Below are 23,232 nucleotides of genomic sequence, written 5' to 3'. Positions count from 1 at the left end.
TAGGGGGCGCTTCTGGACCAGGAGTCTTCAGGGGTGGGAGGAGGGGCGTGAGCGCGCGGCAAATCGGGCGGGAAGCAGCGAAAAAGGATTAGGGCGCGCGCTGTGGCGGTTCCTAGTCTCACGGTCGCGTGCCCGGGAACCGCTGTTGCGCGAGGGGAAGGCGGGACGCCCAGATCGGTGTAGGGCCAGACGAATGCCCCCGTCTCTACAGCCCTCTTTCGCGTCTTCTTCCCTCCCCGGTTCTCCCCTCCCGCCCAGGCTGCAGGGCGAGCTGCGCGTTGGTAAGTGCAGCCCGCTTGCCGGCCCGGCCCACGCCGCGCTAACCCGCTGTCTGTAACGGGCCGCAGCGCCCTTCAGGCGTGGCCCGGGCAGGGGGCGCAGCCAGCAGGTTGCGGTCCGCGGTCGGCTGGCGGCTCGGGCGGGATTCCGAGAAACGCTGGCAGTGCCGCCGGGCTGTGGCGGTCGAGCCTTGGAGTCCCGCGCTATTCGCCCTCTTTGCTTCCGGCCGGGAGCCTGCGCTCGCAGGGTCCTTACCGGGCTCTGCGTTCTAATGAAACTTTATTTTCCCTTTCTTTTCTTTATTAATGGGGCCTGTGATACGAGTATTTTATAGTGTCGTTGCTGTAGTTACGTGTGAAAAATTTCTGAAAGTACTGATTTCATCTCCTACAATGAATGCAAATCGCAAAATGAGTTGTAGACATCCGCCTTCCGCTCACCCACCTTCTTAAATCACCCACCGTGTGCCGGCAGTGACTAGACTAAACCTCTCGCCCTCATATAGATATGTTATCGTCCTAGGGTGTTCAGGTTATACTTACTTTGTGTTCGGCTACTTCTGAGGCCTCTGTGTCAGGCTTTGATTATTTTTTTTTTGTTAAGGCCCTTAGGTCCAGAATCGGTGACAAACCTCGGAAATTGCCAGTAGCAGTACCCAGTCTCCACATCCCGACTCAACCCTCCAGCTCTCACCCACAACCCCAAACTTGGGTTGAAAAGGGAAAATGTTGTAAGTTACACGTGAAGCCAAATCTCCCGTTAGAATACACATTTTTTTGGGTAATGATGAATTTGTGCTGATTCATTCCATTGTAATTTGATTTCCCTCTTGAATACTTTGCAAATTAGATGTAACCAGCGTCTCTAAGAATTGTCTGAGATTTTTTACCACCTATTTTACTTGCTTCATTAGGAAGAAAACTTTTTAGGGGGAACTGAGGACTTCATGAAGCACCAAATATTTACTGGCGGGAAGGGTAGTTAAGTACTGTTGGAGCATAGTGTCTGGCATTGTGGGGTTTATAAAAGGCTCTTTGAGTTGTAGTTTTTTAATGGCCCCCATGTGAAAAATATTATAGTCTTGTTGGGAAGTAAAACTTAATGTGCGTTTGGTTTTATGATACATAGTTCAAATATTTATTTAATGTTCAAGAAAAGTTGATTGTATGAAGGGGCTGGGGATATTTGGATTATAGAGATTTAATCTGCCAGTCAGGATTTGCAACATTTAATTGAATCTGTCTTTCAAAACCAGGGATACTTCACTGACACAAATAGGCACATATAGGATAGTGTACTGAGGGTGCTTTCTTTCAAACTAGTATTTCTGTTGAAACCATCATTTTCTGCCTTGATAAACAGTGATGACTGGTGAGCAGGAACGCAAAGTAAGCAGCTCTAAGAACTTCCCAGTTTCACTGTTCTCTGACTGGACCCTCAAAGCTGAAAGCTCTTATTCCCCTTTTCTAGATTTTTTTTTTTTTCCTTTTCTAATTTTTTTTTTTTTTTTAATAACAAGAAAGTCTGTTTTTTCCACTGTCTTTTCACACAAACTATTTTACACCTGCTTCATTCAGAGACGACCAGTTTGAGGAAGGTCTGTCCCTTAGCCAACCTTTCTTTCATCCTCTTATTTTCAGCCAAGCTGTGTTATATCTGTGCTTATTCAAGGACTTACCAACTTGATTGACATATTGTGGCTCTTGTGTAATTAATTGTATGATTATTTGGGCTCCTGATGAATTAAAGGCTGGTATTATTTAGCTGTGGAATTTACATTAGATAAACTAATATAATTGAGATTGTACTCTAGTCAGCTGGATGATTATTTAAAATTTTGTAGCTATTATTTTTTGATTTTGTGCCAGACTTTGTGCTGGCAGTTTAATGCTTATTACAGTCCTGTGCGTAAATTGTGGATAAGACAAAAAGAAGTTAAGGAACAAGTCTAAGGTCACAAAGCAGAGATGCGAATCAGACTCCTATACCTGTTTTCTGTCTTTCTCTTGCATTAGGTTATGGAGGATCCACAAGCAGCTCCACTAATTACTTCTTTCTGATTTAATCCATGAAATATAATTTTTTTCCCCATAATTTTCAGAAAGTGTCTTCTCAAAATTCTTGGGTTACCTTAATGTTATCCCCAAGAGTTAAAAACAGACTTATGTGTATTTTTTAAGGTGAAGGCAGTGGAAACATGAAACGGTTATAACTTAAATATTTGTTAGCGCTTTTAAGTCTTAACTATTGATTGAATGCCACATACCGTGTCTAAAAGGATGGTACTTCTGCCTCTTGTTCTATTTGTTAAAAAATTGGAATATGTGAGGCTGACTGAAAATTAACTTATAGGTGAAATTTGTGTAAATCTTAGTAGTGATGAATGATATTATAAAATTTTCCTACTCTGTTCTCTTCTGCTCAGTTCCTGCAGTCAAGATCTAGAATGTAGATTGTGTCAGCCAAGTTAAGCAGGAGCAAGATGTAACTCAGTTTTTTAAAAACAATTTTTTCACGTTATAAAATTAATGGAGATTAATGTAGTTTTACATATGGTCTTTTTTTCTAACAAAATAAAATAACATATTTTCATGTCATTAAATAGTCCTTAAAAATATTTCTTTTAAAACTATTTCCTGGATCCAGTCTAATTATGTATTTATTTATTTTACTGTTGTTGAACATTTAGTTTTTTCCCACACTGTAAAAGCTTCATGATAAACACTCTGGCACATAAATCTTTGTCCTTATTTCTGATTGTTTTCTTAAGATTAAGTTTTGAAAATAAAAAAGTAGATCCTATGGTGTGAACATTTTTTACAATTTCAACAAGGTATACTTTTTTAATATTCTTTTCATGGACAGTGATGTTCTTGAGGATCAAGGGCTGGGAAGTTGCGGTGCTCTAGCTGACACCTCCCCTCTGAGTTGCTTACCTGCAGTGACCATAGTTACTCAATTTCTCAAGAAAAGGAGGAACAAAAACCTTAGAAATTCTCTTGAAGGAATAGATGCAAGTAATGCAATTTACTAAATTATTAAGGAGCTCAGTTATTGAAACCCAGTCTAAACTTTATAATTTCACATGATAATACTTTTTCCATTTAACAATTTAATAAGCTTTTCTTTTTTAGCTGTAGAAAAAAATTTATATGTTAGAAGCATCTTTTTATAAAATTGTTTTAATATGCATTTGTAGGCACTAAATTATGTTTTATGTCACTATGCCGTCCACCTTACTTTCTTTGCTGTTAAATGAAGAATTCTATGCAAATGTGCATTTAGTTACGGTAACATTATTATAAAATTATAGTATATCTCTGGAAGTGGAGATCCAAACCCTAAGGGTAGTATCTTGAGAAAATTATTAATTAGGAATTTGTCCAGACTACTCTCTGAAAGGATTTTTGTCACTTGCCGTGTTCAACAACACAAACAAGGAAATGCATGTTTGAAATAAGTACAAAATTAAAAAAATAAATGAATACATGTCTTAAAATATCAGTTTGTGATATTTAAAAGATTTAAAACTACTTTATGTGGTACTTTAGTAGAGTTATAGCAAAAGGAAAAGTAATACTTAGTGATAACACTGCTTTGAAGCTGTTAGAAAGATAGATGCAGTGGGTGATGTGTTTCTTTCATTTGACTTTGTAAATGAAATAATTTAGAATGTACTAGGTGAGCTTGTCATTTATATGAGATCAGAGAAAAGTCTGTTGATTGTTAATACTGTGGTGCTGTTATAAGCTAGCCATTTATGAATGTGTTTTGTATGCAAGTGGGTATATGTAAATGAGAGACCAACTTTACTTTCTCTTTTCCTTAAGCCAAACAGTATCTAGAAAAAGGTATAAGAATGGAGATTAGCAGAATCTAGTTCAGAGCCTGCTACTATGTATGATCTTTATGTCTTTAATCTTCATGCCTGTTTCATTCTCACCCAAATAGATGACAGTACCTACCTTTTCTATCATAAATGACTATTTTGAGGTTTAGGTAATATTACAGATGTAAAATAATATATTTTGAAAAAGTTTAAGATCTTACAAATGAGAGGTTTTAATTTTTACCAACCCTTTTCTTTAGTTCTCTGTTTATACATCTATACTGCTGCTATATAGAATTGACACCACTGAAATTCATTTCTTTCATTTCATTTTCTGTCCAGCCTTGACCTTTTCAATTCACAGTTAGTCAGTCTTCCTTTTTATTGGTTTCTTCCTCCTCCTAGAAGTATTAACAGTATTAACTCCTACTATTTAACAGGTTCAGGTAGAAAATGGCATTTGTGTTAAGTGTCTGCATGTAATAACTTAGGGGTGTATATGGGTATATACTGTACATCCTGGGTAATTCATAGTACAAAACATTCTGCAAACAACTTAATTGATGTGGCATTTATACTTGCTAATTCATTTAAATAATTCTAACTACTGAAAGTACACTTTGTCTTGATTTCAGTTTACTTAATGACTATCATCTCATTACAACACCCCTGCCAATTATACTAGGCCCATTTGCCAGTGTTGTGGTGGTTAAATTTTTGTAAAGAAAATAAAGTAACTTACTGAATGAGTATACCTGAGAGCCTTGGATGTAGCTTAATTTTTGAGGTTAATAATGTCAATAGATAAAAACATCTATAAAGTACAGATCTGTGTCTTGAAGATAAGATATCACTCAACTATGGCCTAATAAAATCATGCTTGGAGATTTTAACATGCCTTATTTTAGTTAATTTCATGTATTGATGGTATTTTGTTCTAGGTCCATCTTTTAAGCATACAGCTGAACTTGGTTTATTCAATTTGAGAGTATCTTTTAAGAGGTGAGTTAATCTGTATCATTATGATTGCTGATATATTTAGACTTATTTTTACCATCTTGTTTATTTCTGTTTATCAGTTTAGTTCAGTCACTCAGTTGTGTCCAACTCTTTGTGACTTCATGGACTGCAGCATGCCAGGCCTCCCTGTCCATCACCAACTCCCGGAGCTTACTCAAACTCGTCCATTGAGTTGGTTATGCCATCCAACCATCTCATCCTCTGTCATCCCCTTCTCCTTCCTTCAATCTTTCCAGCATCAGGGTCTTTTCAAATGAGTCAGTTCTTTGTATCAGATGTCCAAAGTATTGGAGTTTTAGCATCAGTCCTTCCAATGAGTATTCAGGAGTGATTTCCTTTAGGATGGACTGGTTGGATCTCCTTGCAGTCCAAAGGACTCTCAAGAGTCTTCTCCAACACCACAGTTCAAAAGCATCAGTTGTTCAGCGGTCAGCTTTCTTTATAATCCAACTCTCACATCCATACGTGACTACTGTAAAAACCATTTTTTTGGTGTGGACAATTTTTAATTCATTTTTATTGAGTTTGTTGCATATTGCTTTTGTTTTATGTTTTGTTTTTTTGGCTGTGAGTCATGTTAGATCTTAGCTCCCCCACCAGGGGTTGAGGCCACACTGGACTGCCAGGGAAGTCCCCCTATTGAATTTTAAAATTCTTTTTGTAGTCTAAATATGTCTTTTGTCAGTTATGTATTTCTCCCAGTCTGTGACTTGTCTTTTGTGTTTGTTTGGCTTGTCTTTATACTTTTAGCAGTGTCTTTCATAGAGCAGAATTTTAAAATTTTGGTGAAGCTCAATTTATTAGTTTCTTTTTTTTATGAATTATGTATGCTTCTAGTGTTGTATCTGAGGAAACTTTTAAGAAACTAAGATCACAAAGATTATTCTAACTTTCCTTCCCCTTAAAAAAATGAAACATAATTGACATATAACATTTTAGTTTAAGTTGTACAACATAATTTGATAATTTGTATTATTGCAGAAAGTGAAGTTGCTCAGTCATGTCTGACTTTTTGCAACCCCATGAACTGTAGCCCACCAGGCTCCTCCATCCGTGGGATTTTCCAGGCAAGAGTACTGAAGTGGGTTGACATTTCCTTCTCCAGGGGATTTTCCCGACCCAGGAATCGAACCTGGGTCTCCTGCATTGCAGGCAGACTCTACCAGCTGAGCCACCAGGGAATCCCTGTTATTGCAGAACTCACCACAATTAAGCCCAGTTGACATCCATCACCACAGTTAGTTACAAAATTTTATATTTCTTGTGATGAGAACTTTTAAGATCTAGTCTCTAGCAACTTTTGTATTTTAACTACAGTGACCATACTGTTCATTACATTTCTATGACTTACTGATTTTATAACTGGAAGTTTGTACCTTGTGACCCCTTTCGTCTGTTTCGCCCACCCCTGACCTCTGGCAGCTGTCGATCTGTTGTCTGTTATATATGAGCTTTTTTTTTCTCCTACCTTTTTTAGTTTTCACGTTTATATCTGTGGTTCACTTAGAATTAATTTTTGTATATGGTATGAGGTACTGGTTGTGGTTTATGTTTTTGTGTATGGAGATATCCTACCTCTCTGAGGATATTAATAATAATTTACTATTTTCTAAAAATGAGAGGACCTACTATGTATATATATATATATATATATACATGTGTGTGTGTGTGTGTGTGTGTATATATATATACACAAATAATTTAATGCCTTTTCACAAGAGTATATCTTGAGCTAGTCTGTGGTACAGGACTTCTTTCCTGGTCCATTTGTGCAGTAGTTTTTATGGATCTGCCAGATGTTGCAGACAAAGGCCAAGAGGTTATCTAGGACTTCATCCCTGCTTTGCCAGAAGCAGCCCTGAAGGATAGTCGTCCCTGGGTCTCCTTTTCCACCTCACTGCTGCAGCTCCCATGGCATCCAGAGCTCTGGCTTCTTTGACTTTGAGCCCTTCTCCCTCTGTAGGTGGTCAGTTTCAGTTTCAGCTGCTTTGGCCTGCTTTCGCCTTAGGTTGCTTGTGAACCTCCGACATCTTTTTCTATCCTTTAATTTTCACAGTAGCCCTCTGAAGTAAGTATATAGGCGAGGAAGCAAGCTAAGATAGAGTGTCTAAGTTTCTTGTGGTCAGTTGCTTTTGTTTATTTCGTCCCAAACCTCATGTTTTTATTGTGTACTCCACTCTACCCTGATTGATAATAGGAACCTTCAAAACCATACCATCAAACTCTTGCACTTCCGAAAATAGGCCAGTGATTGTTTCTGCAGCTTCCTCTTACAACCCTTACTGTTTTTTGTCTTAGCTCTCAGGCCATTTCTGAGCAATAGAGGTTACAAGTACTCCACTGAACAACCAGTTCTAAATCCTGTCATCAAATCCTATGCTCCTGTTCCAAATGGTAAGTTTTCTTATGGGCATATTAAAACTTTTATAAATTCAGAGTCTACCTCTGTTGAAGAAACTTAATTTGTGAGAAAAGCTTAGTCTTTTTAGTGTTTTGCTACTTTTTTTTTTATCATACTGAGAAAATCAGAAGTATATTTACGTGATACAACTGTTGAGACTCATTTAGATAAGTAAGATGCTTTACATCAGCTAAGAATCTGTTACTTGTTATAATTTTACTTGATTATTATATTAATATAATAACTACTAACATTGTATGTATTGCATAGGTCTAACAATTTGTGCTTTACAAATGTTAATCCTGTAATCTTCACAACAACCCCATTAGGTAGGAGGTGATATTGACATTTTATAGATGAAAAAACTAGGTTAGAAGAGGTTAAGAAATTTATGCTAGGTTGTAGAGCTTATAATTTGACAGAGCTAGCCTTCAAACCTTTGTATATCTGTCTCAGATTTTTTGCTTTTCTCATTATACCATCTGATTACTTGTGGCATTTGAATTTTTGCTATGTAGAAAGTCAAAGAATTACAGACATGCTGGAGAGAAAGTAAGGGTTTGGTCCTATTTGTGCATTGTAGAGAATTATAGGAACTATTTAGATGTACTGAATTATCATAATTTTTTCGTTTGTTTACAGGTAATAGATGCCTAATATTTCCTTTATGTGAAAGAAATGAGTGTAACTAGTATTGCATTGAGAGTTGAAACCTGGCTTTTAGCTACATGGCATGTTAAAGTGCCTTTAACATGGCTGGAAGCTTGTATTAACTGGATCCAAGAAGAAAATGATAATGTTAATTTGAGTCAGGCACAAATGAATAAACAAGTGTTTGAGCAGTGGCTTCTTACCGATCTGAGAGATTTGGAGCACCGTCTTTTACCTACTGGCATTTTAGAAGCTCCGAAAGGAGAACTGAATGGATTTTTTGCTCTGCAGATTAATTCATTGGTTGATGTAAGTCAGCCTGCATATGCCCAGATACAAAAGTTGAGAGGAAAGAATACAACCAATGACCTAATTACAGCTGAAACACAAGTAACCCCCAAACCTTGGGAAGCAAAGCCTTCACGAATGTTGATGCTACAGCTAACTGATGGAATTGTACAAATACAAGGAATGGAATATCGGTCTATTCCGGCTCTGCATAGTGATCTTCCTCCAGGTACAAAAATTTTGATTTATGGAAATATTTCTTTCCGTCTTGGTGTTCTATTGTTGAAACCAGAAAATGTGAAAGTGTTGGGAGGAGAAGTTGATGCTCTTTTAGAGGAATATGCCCAAGAAAAAGTTCTTGCAAGATTAATTGGGGAACCTGATCCTACAGTTTTAGTCATACCAAATAATTCTAACCAAAGCATCCCCAGAATTACGGATGTTCTAGATCCTGCGTTGGGACCTTCTGATGAAGAACTCTTGGCAAGTCTTGATGAAAACGATGAGCTTGCAGCAAATAATGACACCTCTTTCGAAAGAAGTTGTTTCATAGGTAATTCCTCAAATACTGTTCCCATCAGACAGTCAGATTTTGAACCAGCACTTGTTATTTCTCCAAGGCCAAAGGAGAAACCACGAAACCAATCTATGCTTTTTACTGATGAGGAATTAGATGACTTTTCATTGGAGGAGGCTTTGCTTTTAGAAGAAGCTGTCCAGAAAGAACAAATGGAGATCAAAGAATTACAACTATTGACTTTGAACAGAACTACAGATGAAAGTATAGAGAGGTTTTCGCATCGATCTAATACTCTAAATAGTTTTTCTCTTATTTGCAAAAATGGAAACAATAATTGGAGTGAAAAAAATTTATCTGAGCAAATGACTAGTGAAGATGAATCTCTTAGTTGTCCATCTACTAGAGACCAAAACAGTAGTAGTCTTTCAGTTAATCACAATGTACCCTTACCCCATGATTTTACAAATAAAGGTAAGAGCTCAGAGACATATAAAATAAAACAAATTAGCAGTTCAGATGGACATTCTTTAAATAATACAACATTCAATGGAGAGCTGGTCAGTAATGTACCAAAAAGGAATTCAGATGTTTCTAATGAAAATGAGCACCATTTACAGACTTGTTCTTTACAATTATCAGAGAATAGCACTGGACTTTCTATCACCATGGATTTGTATTCTCCACCCTTTATCTATTTGTCTGTTCTAATGGCCAGCAAACCAAAGGAGGTTACAACAGTGAAAGTCAAAGCATTTATTGTAACCTTAACTGGAAATCTCTCAAGTTCTGGTGGCATTTGGAGTGTAAGAGCAAAAATTTCTGATGGTACTGCATATCTAGATGTAGACTTTGTAGATGAGATACTTACTAGTCTGATAGGGTTTTCAGTATCAGAAATGAAACGGTTAAAAAAGGATCCTTGTAAATACCAAAAGTTCCTGGAAGGTTTGCAGAAATGTCAGAGAGATCTAATAGATTTGTGCTGTCTGATGACTATTTCATTTAATCCCTCCTTGTCTAAGGCAATGGTAGTGGCATTACAAGATGTTAATATGGACCACCTTGAGAACCTAAAGAGGAGATTAAATAAATACTGAAATACTGTTAAAAAGCAGTTCAAATAAGCAAGGAAATATTTAGAATTAAATTTGTCCTTTTATTTTCACAACTTTTTGAAGTTTCATAACTGATTTCACTTTAATTTTATATTGCTTGATCATGATTGTGTGTTTCAGTTTTTTTAAGAAAGTTTTTTATAGTAAATGTTTGCTGAATGAATTTGATGACCCACTGTTGTTGAGAAATTTTGTTTTCCACTTGTTATTTCCCATAAGGTGACTGGTAAAGTATTGTATTGGTGTTTACTGATGAGTCATACTGTTGAAAGAAGGTTAACAGTTATAAATAGGTAGTTGAGAACTTCTAATTTGTACCCCAAAAGATTTGTTTGTAATATTTGTCTTAGGAAAAAATGTAAATCCAGTGGACTAGAATGTTAGACTTTCAGATGTTAATAGTTTTGCTGGTTTTTATTTTGCTGATTGTAAATATTTTGTCTGGTATATTTAAGGCAATTATCTTAACTAGATACCATTTCAAAGATTGTATTGAATACTTTAAAACTTGATTTTCAAGGATAATCTATTAAGAAGATCCAGTTAACTTTTTTGGGGATTAAAATAAGATGTATGTCTCTGTCTTTAGTTGTTATCTCCTTTCCGAATTAGTTTCACATGTAAGTAAGCCTTTAGTTTTGTTGGAAGTGCTGATTTCTTTTTCAGCTGAGGCTGTTTCCCACTTTTCCATTTTGCTGTTAAAAAGTCACATTTGAAAGGTAAAGATTTTTATTATTCTTTTTTAAAAATGTAAATTAAAGTATCTTGAATTTTAAAACATTAAACAAATAATAAAATGAACACATGGCATTTTTAAAGTAATGTAATAGAAAATATCTGGAAGTAAGATAAATACACACATAAAAATATATGGATATAGCAGAAAAATATTCTAAAAATCTTTTGTCATTATTGGTTGAAGGTTGATTATCAGAGTTCAAGGCACAATCCAGATTTTTCTGCTATGTCCTCTGATAATAACCACTTCTATGTCCTTGCATAGCTTTTTTACTACATGGATGGCGTTATCTTTCATTATCTTTCTTCTAAGTGTTCTCCTGTACTCTGTGAGTAGTGCTTGAAAGCTGTTATTAAATTTTGTTTTCTCTTCATATTCAGTTACTGGAGACAGGGTGTAGTACTTAACGGTCTTCCTAGGTGACGCGGGTGTTTAAAGAGCCCACCTGCCAATGCAGGAGACATAAAAGGTGTGGGTTTGATCCCTCGGTCAGGAAGATCTCCTGGAGGAGGGTATGGCAACCCACTCCAGTATTCTTGCTGGAGAATCCCATGAACAGAGGAGCCCGGTGGGCTACAGTCCACATGGTTGCTAAGAGTCAAAGTTGCAAAGACACGCCTGAAGCTTCTTAACACGCACACACACAGTACCTTACCATATCAATCCTTTATTCTGTACTGGAGCTTTGTTTCTGATTCTAGTCTTCACTGGCCTGGAGTATTCCGGTAGGCTTACTAATTGGCCTGTGCCTTATTTTGTCCTTAAGCCTTTAACCATGATTCTGCCTGAATGATCTTTCTGACCATTCTTGTTTACTAATAAACTTCTTGTTTACTACTCTTTGTTGCCCTCTGATATCAACCTTTTCCAGACTCTTCATCTAGTATGTAAAACCTTTTGCAGTCTGGTCCTTGCCTTCCTTTTCAGCTTTGCCTCGCCTCCTTATTCTTCACCTGCCTCGTCTGCCAGTAAATTTTAGTTGTAGTTGTTCCCCAAATGGGGGGAATATGCTTCATACTTATCATACTCAAGCTCATAGTAATAACCCTCCCTCCCAGATTTCCACTCAGCTTAAGCTTTAGATGGCCATTGAAGTGCTTCATCAATTTCCCTATCCACTTTCATGCCCTTTGTATATTGTATAGACTATTTATGTTTTATTATACTTATTTGCCTCCCGTATTCTACTGCTACATTTTGGGCAGAATAACTCTTTTGTAGAGAGCTGTCATGGGCACCCTTTAGCAACATCCTGGCCTCTACACGTGATGTAGAATCCTTCCAGTTATAATTGAATGGATAAAGAAGTTGTGGTACATATATACAATGAAATATTACTAAGCCATAAAAAGGAATGAATTTGAGTCGGCTGAACTGAGGTGGATGAACCTAGAGCCTGTTATATTAAAACATACATAGAAAAGACAGAAGGACCAGAGGTCAAATTGCCAACATCTGTTAGATCATTGAAAAAGCAAGAGAATTCAGAAAAACGTCTACTTTTGCTTTGTTGACTATACCAAAGCCTTTGACTGTGGGTTGCAACAAACTGTGGAAAATTCTTCAACAGACGGGAATACCAGACCACCTGACCTGCCTCTTGAGAAATCTGTATGCAGGTCAAGAAGCAACAGTTAGAACTGCACATGGAACAACAGACTGGTTCCAAATTGGGAAAGGAGTACATCAAGGCTTTATATTGTCACCCTGTTTATTTAACTTATATGCAGAGTACATCATGCAAAAGGCTGGGCTGGGTGACATACAAACAGGAATCAAGATTGTCAGGAGAAATATCAATAACCTCAGATATGCAGATGACGCCACCTCTATGGCAGAAAGCGAGGAGTAACTAAAGACCCTCTTGAAATTGAAAGAGGAGAGTGAAAAAGTTGGCTTAAAGCTCAACATTCAGAAAACTAAGATCATGGCATCCGGTCCCATCACTTCATGGCAATTAGATGGGGAAACAATGGAAACAGAGACTTTATTTTTTTGGGTTCCAAAGTCACTGCAGGTGGTGACTGCAGCCATGAAGTTAAAAGATGCTTGCCCCTTGGAAGAAAAGCTATGACCAACCTAGATAGCATATTAAAAAGCAGAGACATTACCAACAAAGGTCCATCTAGTCAGAGCTATGTTTTTTCCAGTAGTCATGTATAGATGTGAGAGTTGGGCTATAAAGAAAGCTGAGTGCCAAAGAATTGATGCTTTTGAACTGTGGTGTTGGAGAAGACTCTTGAGAGTCCCTTGGACTGCAAGGAGATCCAACCAGTCCATCCTAAAGGAAATCAGTCCTGAATATCCATTGGAAAGACTGATGCTGAAGCTGAAACTCCATTACTTTGGCCACCTGATGCAAAGAACTGACTCACTGGAAAAGACCCTTTAGCTGGGAAAGATTGAAGGCGGGAAGTGAAGGGGACAACAGAGGATGAGATGGTTGGATGGCATCACTGATGAGATGGACATAAGTTTGAGTAGGCTCCAGGAGTTGGTGATGGATGGGGAAGCCTGGCGTGCTGCAGTCCATGGGGTTGCAAAGAGTCAGACATGACTGAGCGACTGAAGTGAGCTGAACTGAAAACATACACATGGAATTTAGAAAAATCGTATTGATGAACCTATTTGCAGGGCAGGAATAGAGACACAGACATAGAGAACAGACTTGTGGACACAGTGGGGGAAAGAGAGGGTGGGGTGAATTGAGAGAATAGTATTGAAGCATCCCTTACCAGATGTAAAATAGCTAGGGGAAAGTTGTTGTATGACAGAGGGAGCTCAACCTGGTGCCCTGACAGCCTAGAAGGATGGGATGGGAGAGGGTGAGAGGGAGGTGAAGTGTGTATATTTATCCCTGGAGAGGGAAGATCCTCTGGAGAAGGAAATGGCAACCCACTCCAGTATTCTTGCCTGGGACATCCCCTGGACAGAAGGAACTTGGCAGGCTACAGCCCATGAGGTCTTAAGAGCTGGACAAGACTTAGCAACTGAACAAAAACGTGGCTGATTTATGTTGTATGGCAGAGACTAACACAACGTTGTAAAACAATAATCCTCCAATTAAAAAAATCCTTCCAGTTGTGACAAGCAAAGATCTTTCCATAAATAGCAAAATATTCCTGGAGAGACAAAATTGCCCTGGGTTGAGAACCATTACTGTAATGAAATATAAGCTGCTTGAGGGTGTGGCTAATTCATTACTTTTGTAACTCCACTAAATGTTTACTGTTACTATAAATGAATCATCATGTCATCTGGAACTCCCCAAACCTCTGTATGCATGGCTCCTCAGGTATCTTCAGTGAAAGAATAAATTAGAAAAATCTGCCCAATAGCAAAGCAAAATTGCTCAGTCGTGCCTGACTTTGCGACCCCATGGACTGTAGCCTACCAGGCTCCTCCGTCCATGGGATTTTCCAGGCAAGAGTACTGGAATGGGTTGCCATTTCCTTCTCCAGGGGATCTTCCCAACCCAGAGATTGAACCCAGGTCTCCTGCATTGCAGACAGACGCTTTACCATCTGAGCCACCAGGGAAGCAAAGGGAGAGTATAAAAAAAACTTGGTTGACTTCACCTAGATTCTAATAGAGGGGGGAAAACAGTTTTCTCTGAGAATCTGCAGCTATAGGACTGTTCTTTATTGTTATTACTTATTTTTGGCTGTGCTGCATCTGCTGTGTGGGCTTTTCTCTAGTTCTGGTGGGCAGGGTCTATTCTCTAGTTGAGGTGTGCAGGCTTTTCACTGCAGTGGCTTCTCTCGTTGCAAGGCTCTAGGGCGCCTTGGCTTTAGTAGTTGCAGCACTTGGGCCCAGTATGTGCAGCTCTAGAGCTCGGGCTCAGTAGTTGTGGCTCACAGGCTTAGTTGCTTCCCAGCCTGTGGGATCTAACCAGATTCAGGGATTGAACCGTGTCTCCTGAGGTTCAGTTGGTTGGCAGGCGGATTCTTTACCACTGTGCTACCAGGGAAACCTGGTCTGTTCTTATATGAGACTAAGCAGACACTTAAAGTTACCTGTGTGATAATCTCCAACTGAGAATTTAACATAAAAAAGAATGATCCTGTGGGAACCAGGCAGAAGCAAATGGAAAGGGGAAAAATGGGCATAATCAGATCATCTTTAACTTCTTAGGAGTGAATCTGCTTTCAGAGAGTATATGTTCTTTGCGCCTGCATTCTGTATATCTTATATGTATTGATCACTATTCTAGTCCACCACTGCTTGTGACTGGTGGGTATATCTGCTTAATTCTGGAGTTAGCAGGCAATAAAAGAGATGCTCAGACACATGGACTTAATTTGTGCAAGAAGAAAACAGAAGAGATTGAAAATATCAACAGGAGATTGGGTATTTTAAAAAGCTAAAAGACTATAACAGCTGAAATTTTGAAAAGTCAATGAATGAGTTTAACACCAGATGAAACACAGCTGAAGACACAGTGAAATTTGGTCAGAAGAAAAAATTCAGAGTATATAGAGACAAGAGGATGGAAAAGAACCAAAAAATGATATAACACCACGAAGGGCTAACATTAATGTAACTGTAGTCCCCCCAAAAGGAAATAGAGGATACTTAGAGTTAATGCTTAAGAAATTTTAAAATTTAGGGAAATCAAGCTGCAAATTCTGGAAGCCCCACAAACCCCGAGCAAAATATATTCAGAGAAATCATACCTGTGCAAATATCAATACCGTTGAAAGCTAAAAAAAAAAAAAAAAAAAAAAATCCAGAATCCAGAGCAGTGAAAGAAGGCATATTTCAAAGCACCCAAAAACACCCAGTGTGAATCATGATGTTGTGCACCTGAAACTTACATGCCAATTTTACTTCAATTAAAAAATTTGGGAATCAAAAGACAGGATGGCATTTTCAAAGTGACAAAAAATAAGTACCAACTTAGAGTTCTATACAAAGCAAAAATGCCCTTAACAGTAAGGGTGCAACTGGTAAAATTTCATATACAAAAGTAATTTTTTCCCTAACAAACTACACAAAAATGTCTTTAAGCAGAAGGAAAATGATAACCAGATGGAAGCTTAGAGATGCAAGAAGGAATGAACAACTGAAAAGGTAAATATATGGGTTAAATGAATAGTGGTTTTGAAATGGAAATAATGTTTTGAGGGTTTAAAAAAAACAAACACAAAGGACTAAACTACATGAAAACAATGGCATTTAAATTAGGTGAGGAATAAAGAAAAGTATTTTAAGTCCTATGTCTGAGAAAACGTTAAAGTTGTAGTTTTTTATTAAACTTGAATATTCAGAGTTTTATGTTATAATAATGAGTACACTGAAAGATTTATAAAAGTTTAGCATTATATACTAATGGAATAAAAAAGAATAACAACAACAAAAAGTGTACTCAATACAAAAAGCAAGAAAGAGAAAAGAACAAAGAAAATGGTACATAGGAAAAACCTTTGGTGAAGTGGTAAATTTAAGTCCAAATGGATCAGAAATTACATTAAATGTAAATAAGCTAAGTCTTCCAATAAAAGACAAACATTGTCAGTAACATAATCCAGTTACAGTCATACTTTGTTTTATTGTGCTTTGCTTTATTGCAGCTTTTATAAATTGACGGTTTGTGGCAACCCTGTGTCAAGCAAGTCTTTGGCACCATTTTTCCGACTTGTTTTAAAATATATACCTCTTTTTAGACATAATGCTACACACAGTCTACAGTACAGTGTAAACATGGGCTTCCTAGATGGCTCAGTGGTAAGGAATCTTCCTGCCAATGGAGGAAATGTGAGTTCAATCCCTGGGTCAGGAATATCCCCTGGAGAAGGAAATGGCAGTTCACTCCAGTGTTACTGCCTGGAAAATTGCATGGACAGAGGAGCCTGGTGGGCTGCAGTCCATAGGGGTTGCAAGAGTTAGACATGACTTAGCAACTAAACAACAGTGTAAACATAACCTTTATATGCACTGGGAAAACAAATTTGTGTGATTCACTGAACCCACAATATCTCCGAGCTGTGCTTGTATATGCAAGAGAGACACATAAAATGTAAGGATGCAAAAAAAATGAAAGGATATAAATATACATAAACACTGGAAAAAAGCTCCTATGGCTATATTAACATCAAACAAGTTTGGGCCAAAGACTTACTAGTAGTAAAGAGAGTTGATAAGACTAATTCAACAGGAAGATTTGGCAATTCTAAATTTATAGAATTCAATATATTGTGTCTAAGTTTATCAGAGAACTACAAGGAGAAATAGAGAAATCTGTAATCATAGAGGAAGATCACATAGTAACCAAAATTGGTAGAGTTACAGAAAATACTATTGACCTAATAACCATGTATAGGCTACTGTACTCAACAAACAGATAATACAGTTTTTCATGGACACATGGAACATTTACAAAGATGACAATTCTCTATACTGGAAAGCAAATCTAAACAAGATAAAAAAATTTGTAGCCAGAGCATTATTCTTTGACTGTAATTAAAAAACAAAGACAACAACAAAGGGGGAGGGTAGAAAATGTCATACGTTTAGAAAATACAAAACATACTCCAAAGTAACGGGTTAAGGAGGAATCCACAATGAAAGTTAGAAAATATTTCATTAAAAAAGTATCAATTTATGAGGTGTGGATAAAACTTAGAGAAGAACTTTATATCTTTAATTTATTAGAATAAAGGCTAAAAGTCAGTGGAAAAGAAAGTGAAGTCGCTCAGTCGTGTCTGACTCTTTGCGACTCCATGGACTGTAGCCTACCAGGATTCTCCATGGGATTTTCCAGGCAAGAGTACTGGATTGGGTTGCCATTTCCTTCTCCAGGGGATCTTCCCAACCCAGGGATCGAACCTGGTCTCCCACATTGTAGGCAGACGCTTTACTGTCTGAGCCAGCAGAGAAATCCTAAGTGAGTTGAGAAATCCTAAGTGAGTTTATCCCAGTATGTTATAAAGTCTGCAGATGAAGCACAAAGAAGAGGGGAGAAATAAAGAGCTTAATTTACTGAAATAGGAATCAGACATCATAAAATTAACAAAGCTAAGAGTTGCTTCTTTGAGAAGATTAAAATGAAGGAAAAAGTATGAAGACACAAATACTGGAAATGAAGTGGAGAAAATCACTGCTTCTACATATATTAAAAATCTAAGAGGATATTATAAATAACAATGCTGAGGCATTGGACAGTTTAGATGAAATGATCAAATACCTGAAAAACTACAGATAGAAGAAAGACAAATCTGAACCATTCCATATTTGCTAAAGTAGTTACTTTTGACAAGGGGAAATAATAGTCTTCAATTAATGGTGTTGGGACAACTCCATAGCCAAGTTGAGCCTGTACCTCACATTATATACCAAAATTAACTCCAAGTTGATTGAATACTTATATGTAAGAACTGTAACTTAAAACTCTGGAAGAAAACATAGTTGTAGGTTTTTGTGACCTTGAATGGGACAATGACTTTTTACATAGAAGCAGATAAATTGGACTTCATAAAATTTTTTAAAAAATTATGCTTCTAAAGACTATCAAGAAAATAAAAACAACTCTCAAGAGTGAGAAAATATATTTGTAAATTACATATCTGGTTAAAGATTACTATCTAAAATTCCTCAACAATGAAAAGACAACCCAATTTAAAAATGGGCAAAGTGTTTAAACAGATATTTCATCAAAGAATATCTGTGAATGTCCAGTAAGTACATAAAATGCTTAACATCATTAGTCATTAGGGAAATGCAGTGAAAAACACAGTGAGATACTATATACTCACTAGGATAGCTATAATAAAAAAGACAATGATAGTTATGGCAAGAATGTGGAGAAATTGGAACCTTCATATGTTGATGGGACTATAAAATGGTACAGCCTTTTTGTAAAACAGCCTGTTATTTCCTAAACATTTATGATATGACTTAACAATTACATTATTACCTGAGAAAATTGAAAGTGCTCACACAAAAACTTGTATATGACTATGCATAGCCACATTATTTGTAATAATGAAAAAGTAGAAACAACCCAAATGTTCATCAACTGATGAATCGGTAAACAAAATGTACATACAATGGAAAACTATTCATCCATAAAAAGGAATTAAATATTTATAAATGGAACAACATAGATGAGTCTTGAAAAGCATTATTCAAAGTGGAAAAAGCAACACAAAAGGCCACACAGTGTATGATACCACTTACATGAATAATGTAATCCATAATTACATCTATAATAGTTAAATCCATAGAGACACAGTACTTCATGGTTGCCCAGAGCAGGAGGGAGGATGATCAGTGAATGACTGCTAATGGATAGTGTTTCTTTGGGGGATGATTTCCATGCTCTGAAATTAGATAGTGGTGATGGTTGCACAACTTTATTAATATATGAAGAACTACAGTCAATCATACACTTTATAAAGGAGATGTACTGATTAAGAGCTCATAAATCCAAACTTAGATGGCATCCCCACAGATTCTTCCAAATATTAAAAGAGTAATACCACCCTACATAAATTCTTCCACAAGCTGGACAACAAGAGGATATTCCCCAATTCTTTTTACTAGGCTGACGTAAGTTGGAATCTGCATAGGAGATTGAAAAAAAGAATTGCAGACTAATCTCGTGAATATAATTTCAAAATATAAGTTCATCCTAAATACTAGCAATTAAACCTGAAAATATAAAAAGAATACATCATGACAAAGTGAGGTTATTTCAGGAATGCAAAGATGGTTTAACCAGTCAATGTAATTCACATTAAGAGATAAAAGCTATAAAGCCATTATAGTGGATGTGGAAGAAGCATTTCATAAAGTTTATGTATTCATAAAAACTTAAACTAGTAAGAAGTAGGTTTCTTATTCTAATAAAAGGTATCTACATAAGACCTATAGTGGACATCATACTTGGTATTAAGACCAGAATATCTACTATTTACTCCTTCTATTCAACTCTGTGCTGGAGGTCCTAGCCAGAATAACAAGGCTAGAAAAAACAAAATGCAACAAGTGTTGGAGAGAAAGAAATAAAACTTTATTTATTTGCCAGCGACGTGTATGTAGAAAGTCCAAAATCTATAAACTACTGGTGGGACATGGTACTTGTCAAGGTTCCTGTATATAGGACAATTAAAAGAGAACACTTGATATGTTCTTACATATCAACAACAAATATAAAAAGAGAAACTGCTATTTACTTGCATAAACATTAGATACTTTGGAATGAAAGTAATGAAAGATGTATAAGACTTCTACACTAAAACTGACAAAGTATTAAAGATATAAGTACATTAAGTTCATAGATTAGAACATTCAGTATTTTAAAGATGTCAGTGCTTCCCAAATTGATTTATGGATTCAATGCAATATCCAATTTTCAGAAGAACATGTAAGTGTAAATTGAGCTGATTCTAAAATTTATATGGAATTTCAAAAACTTAAGATGTCACCCCAAATACTTCAGCAAGTATTTCCTGTAAACAGTTATATGTAATTAGAATAGGAAAAAAAATTTATATGGAGTAAAGGATGTTGAAATTAATGTGCAATTGGAGGCAAAATTGTTCTTTCCACAGATAGGATAGGAACTCAGCTGACCCTTTGTCAGATAAGATAATTTGCATGTGTGTAGACAATTATTCTGCATTGCTATCTGGTATCTAACAATTTGAAACGTGAAAGTGTTATTCCCTCAGTTGTGTCCGACTTTGCAACCCCATGGACTGTAGCTCTACAAATTTTACTGAGCTGTAAAATAACTCCCTTAGGATCAGAATTATTTGCCTTGGAGGAGAGTTCTCTACACAAGACATAGTTTTCTACTGCAGCAGACATTTCCCCCTACAGCAAATATCTTCTCCCATTCTCCCATTCATTAGGCTGTTTTTTGTTTTGTTTTGTTTTGTTGATGGTTTCCTTTGCAGTACAATATTTTAATTCAGTCCTCCTTGGGTTAGTGGAAAACTCAACCACAGAAAATAGTTGCGTTCCCATTACTCAATGTAAAGTTTCCTGAGGACTTTAGAAAAAACTGAATACAAGATGAGGCCCCTCTGCTCCCTAGTCCATACTGTTTACTGCTGATGTTTATGGTATAAGCTCAAATGATTTCTTTTGTGCCATGTGGGGTATATTCAAGTTTACCAAAGACAGAACCTCCAGATAGTCTAGGGAATAAAAATATAGGTGCAGGAAGGTGAAGGATAATGTAAGATTTTTTTGGTCTCATTAGAATTTGCAAAGATTTGCTTCTTTTCAGCTTCCCCATATATTGACCATAACACTGTTTGATTCTTTCTTTAGGTTGTTGAGCCTTGGTGCTAAGTCCAACTTTCCTAGGTGCATCAATAGCCATTCTGTTTTGAGGCCTGTCACCTATTAGGGCACTGACAGGTGGGATTTGGAGGGGGAATGGATTTTATTATTGAAGGTCCCACACTCCACAATGTACTTTCCAGTTTTGAGGAATTCTCCCTTACCAAATTTCTCATTTTTCTCCTCTTTACCTTCCTCTAACCTAATTCCCTGAGTGCCTAATTCCAGGCACTTAAAAAAAAAATTGAAGTTGATTTTTATACATACATAACATGTGCATTAATAATAGATATATAATATATATGTGTATTATGTATATCTCATATAGATATGATCCACAGGCCATCTGTATGTCTTCTTTGGAAAAATGTCTATTCAGATCTTCTGCCCATTTTAATTTTTTTAATATTTTCTCTGCTCATTTTAAAATTGAATTTTTTTGTTTTTATTGGGCTATATGAGTTCTATATTTATTTGGATATGCTTATTGGATATATGATTTGCAAATAGCTTCTCCCATTCATTAAGTTGTTTTTTTGTTTTGTTGATAATTTCCTTTGCAATACAAAAACTTCATTTAGTTTGATGTAAGCCCATTTGTTTATTTTTGCTTTGGTTGCCATTGCCTTTGGAGTGAGATCAAAAAAAAAAAAAAAGATTCCAAGACTGATGTCATGGAGATTACTATCAATATTTTCTTCTAGGGGTTTTAAGGTTTCTGGTCTTAACATTCAAGTTTTTAATCCATTTTGCGTTAATTTGTGTGTATGATGTAAAATAGTAGTCTAGTTCCTTTCTTTGCATGTTGCTTTCCAGTTTTTCTAAGACCATTTATTGAAGAGGCTGTTCTTTATCATGTATTCTTGGCTCCTTGGTTGTAAATTAATTGACTATATATGTGGGTTTATTTCTGAGCGCTCTGTTGTATTCCATTGATCAATGTGTCTGTTTTTATGCCAATACTGTTTTGATTATCATAACTTTGTAATATAGTTTGAAATCAGGGAACATGATGCCTCCAGCTTTGTTCTTTCTCAAGAATGCTTTGGCTATATGGGGACTTCTGCGATTCCATATAAATTTTAGGATCATTCTATTTCTGTGAAAAATGCCACTGAATTTTGCTAAGGATTGCATCAAATCTATAAATTGCTTTGGGTAAAATAGGCATTTTAAAAATATTCATTCTTCCAAACCATGTGTATGGAATATCTTTCTATTAATTTGTGTCTTCAATTTTTTATTAGTGTCTTATAGTTTGCATTCTGCAGGTCTTTCACCTTTTTTTGTGAAAGTTAACCAAAACAAAACAAAAACACATTCATTATTCATGGTTAAGAACATGCTTTCTACTGTCTATCATTTCCCTCATTATTATTATTTTTTGTCCAAAAGATAATCACCTGTCTGATGGCTATTTTGCTCCCTGGTTTTTGGGAGGAGAATCCATGCTTTCCACACACAGGCTTTAAATAATTTCCCTGCTTTCAGGCCCAGTTCCTGCTGTACATCCTAATTAGAATGTCCTGGTTCTAAGTATTTTGGGTTTCTTTAGTAAGACTGGTGCACTACATTCTTTTCCACTCATATTCTAAGTAGTGTTTCCTCTGGTCTTACTTTATCAGTCATCAATCTTTCACCTTCTTTCTGTTTCTAAAACTTTGTTAAAATAGCATTTTCTGGCACTTTCTTAGTGGTCCAGTGGCTAAGACTCCACGTTCCTAACACAGGGGGCCTTGGTTTGATCCCCTTGGTCAGGGGACTAGTTCCCGCATGCTGCAACTAAAAATTCTGCATACCACAATGAAGACCTGGCATAGCCAAATAAATAAATATTTTTAAAAAATAAGTAAAATATTTTGCCTGTTTTCTAGTGACTTTCCTTACTTCCTCTTAAATGTTGTGGACTTATACCCTGAAAATAACTTTCAATGTTATTTATTTATTTTTTTACACAAAGCTTTTTTGAGTTTTAATTTTTCCTTTGGGTTAGAGATTCATTTTCAATGTTATTTAAACAAGGTTTTCAGAGGGATTAACAAAAAGCATTTGGCTCTTCATCATCTTGAAGAGGAACACATTATTTAATTCTTAGAA

General features: G+C 36.4%; 1 protein-coding gene across 2 annotated transcripts; it reads left to right on the top strand.

Moving 5' to 3' along the window:
- The first annotated feature begins 26 nt into the window (after nt 1–26).
- On the top strand, nt 27–10,686 carry RMI1 (RecQ mediated genome instability 1). Of its 2 annotated transcripts, none has more exons than XM_043927361.1 (5): nt 27–281; nt 883–1,009; nt 5,050–5,110; nt 7,427–7,522; nt 8,472–10,686. In XM_043927361.1, the coding sequence occupies exons 4-5, from the start codon at nt 7,505–7,507 to the stop codon at nt 10,083–10,085; spliced, it is 1,632 nt and encodes a 543-aa protein (XP_043783296.1). In that variant the 5' UTR covers nt 27–281; nt 883–1,009; nt 5,050–5,110; nt 7,427–7,504; the 3' UTR covers nt 10,086–10,686. The 2 variants fall into 2 exon arrangements, with proteins under 2 accessions (XP_043783296.1, XP_043783295.1); XM_043927360.1 differs by having other exon boundaries at nt 8,172–10,686.
- The last annotated feature ends 12,546 nt before the right edge of the window (nt 10,687–23,232 follow it).

The sequence above is a fragment of the Cervus elaphus genome, chromosome 16, assembly GCF_910594005.1.
Source record: "Cervus elaphus chromosome 16, mCerEla1.1, whole genome shotgun sequence".
NCBI classification, from domain to species: domain Eukaryota; kingdom Metazoa; phylum Chordata; class Mammalia; order Artiodactyla; family Cervidae; genus Cervus; species Cervus elaphus.
Note: the sequence above shows the minus strand (reverse complement) of the source record. Positions and strands in the feature narration are given on the sequence as shown.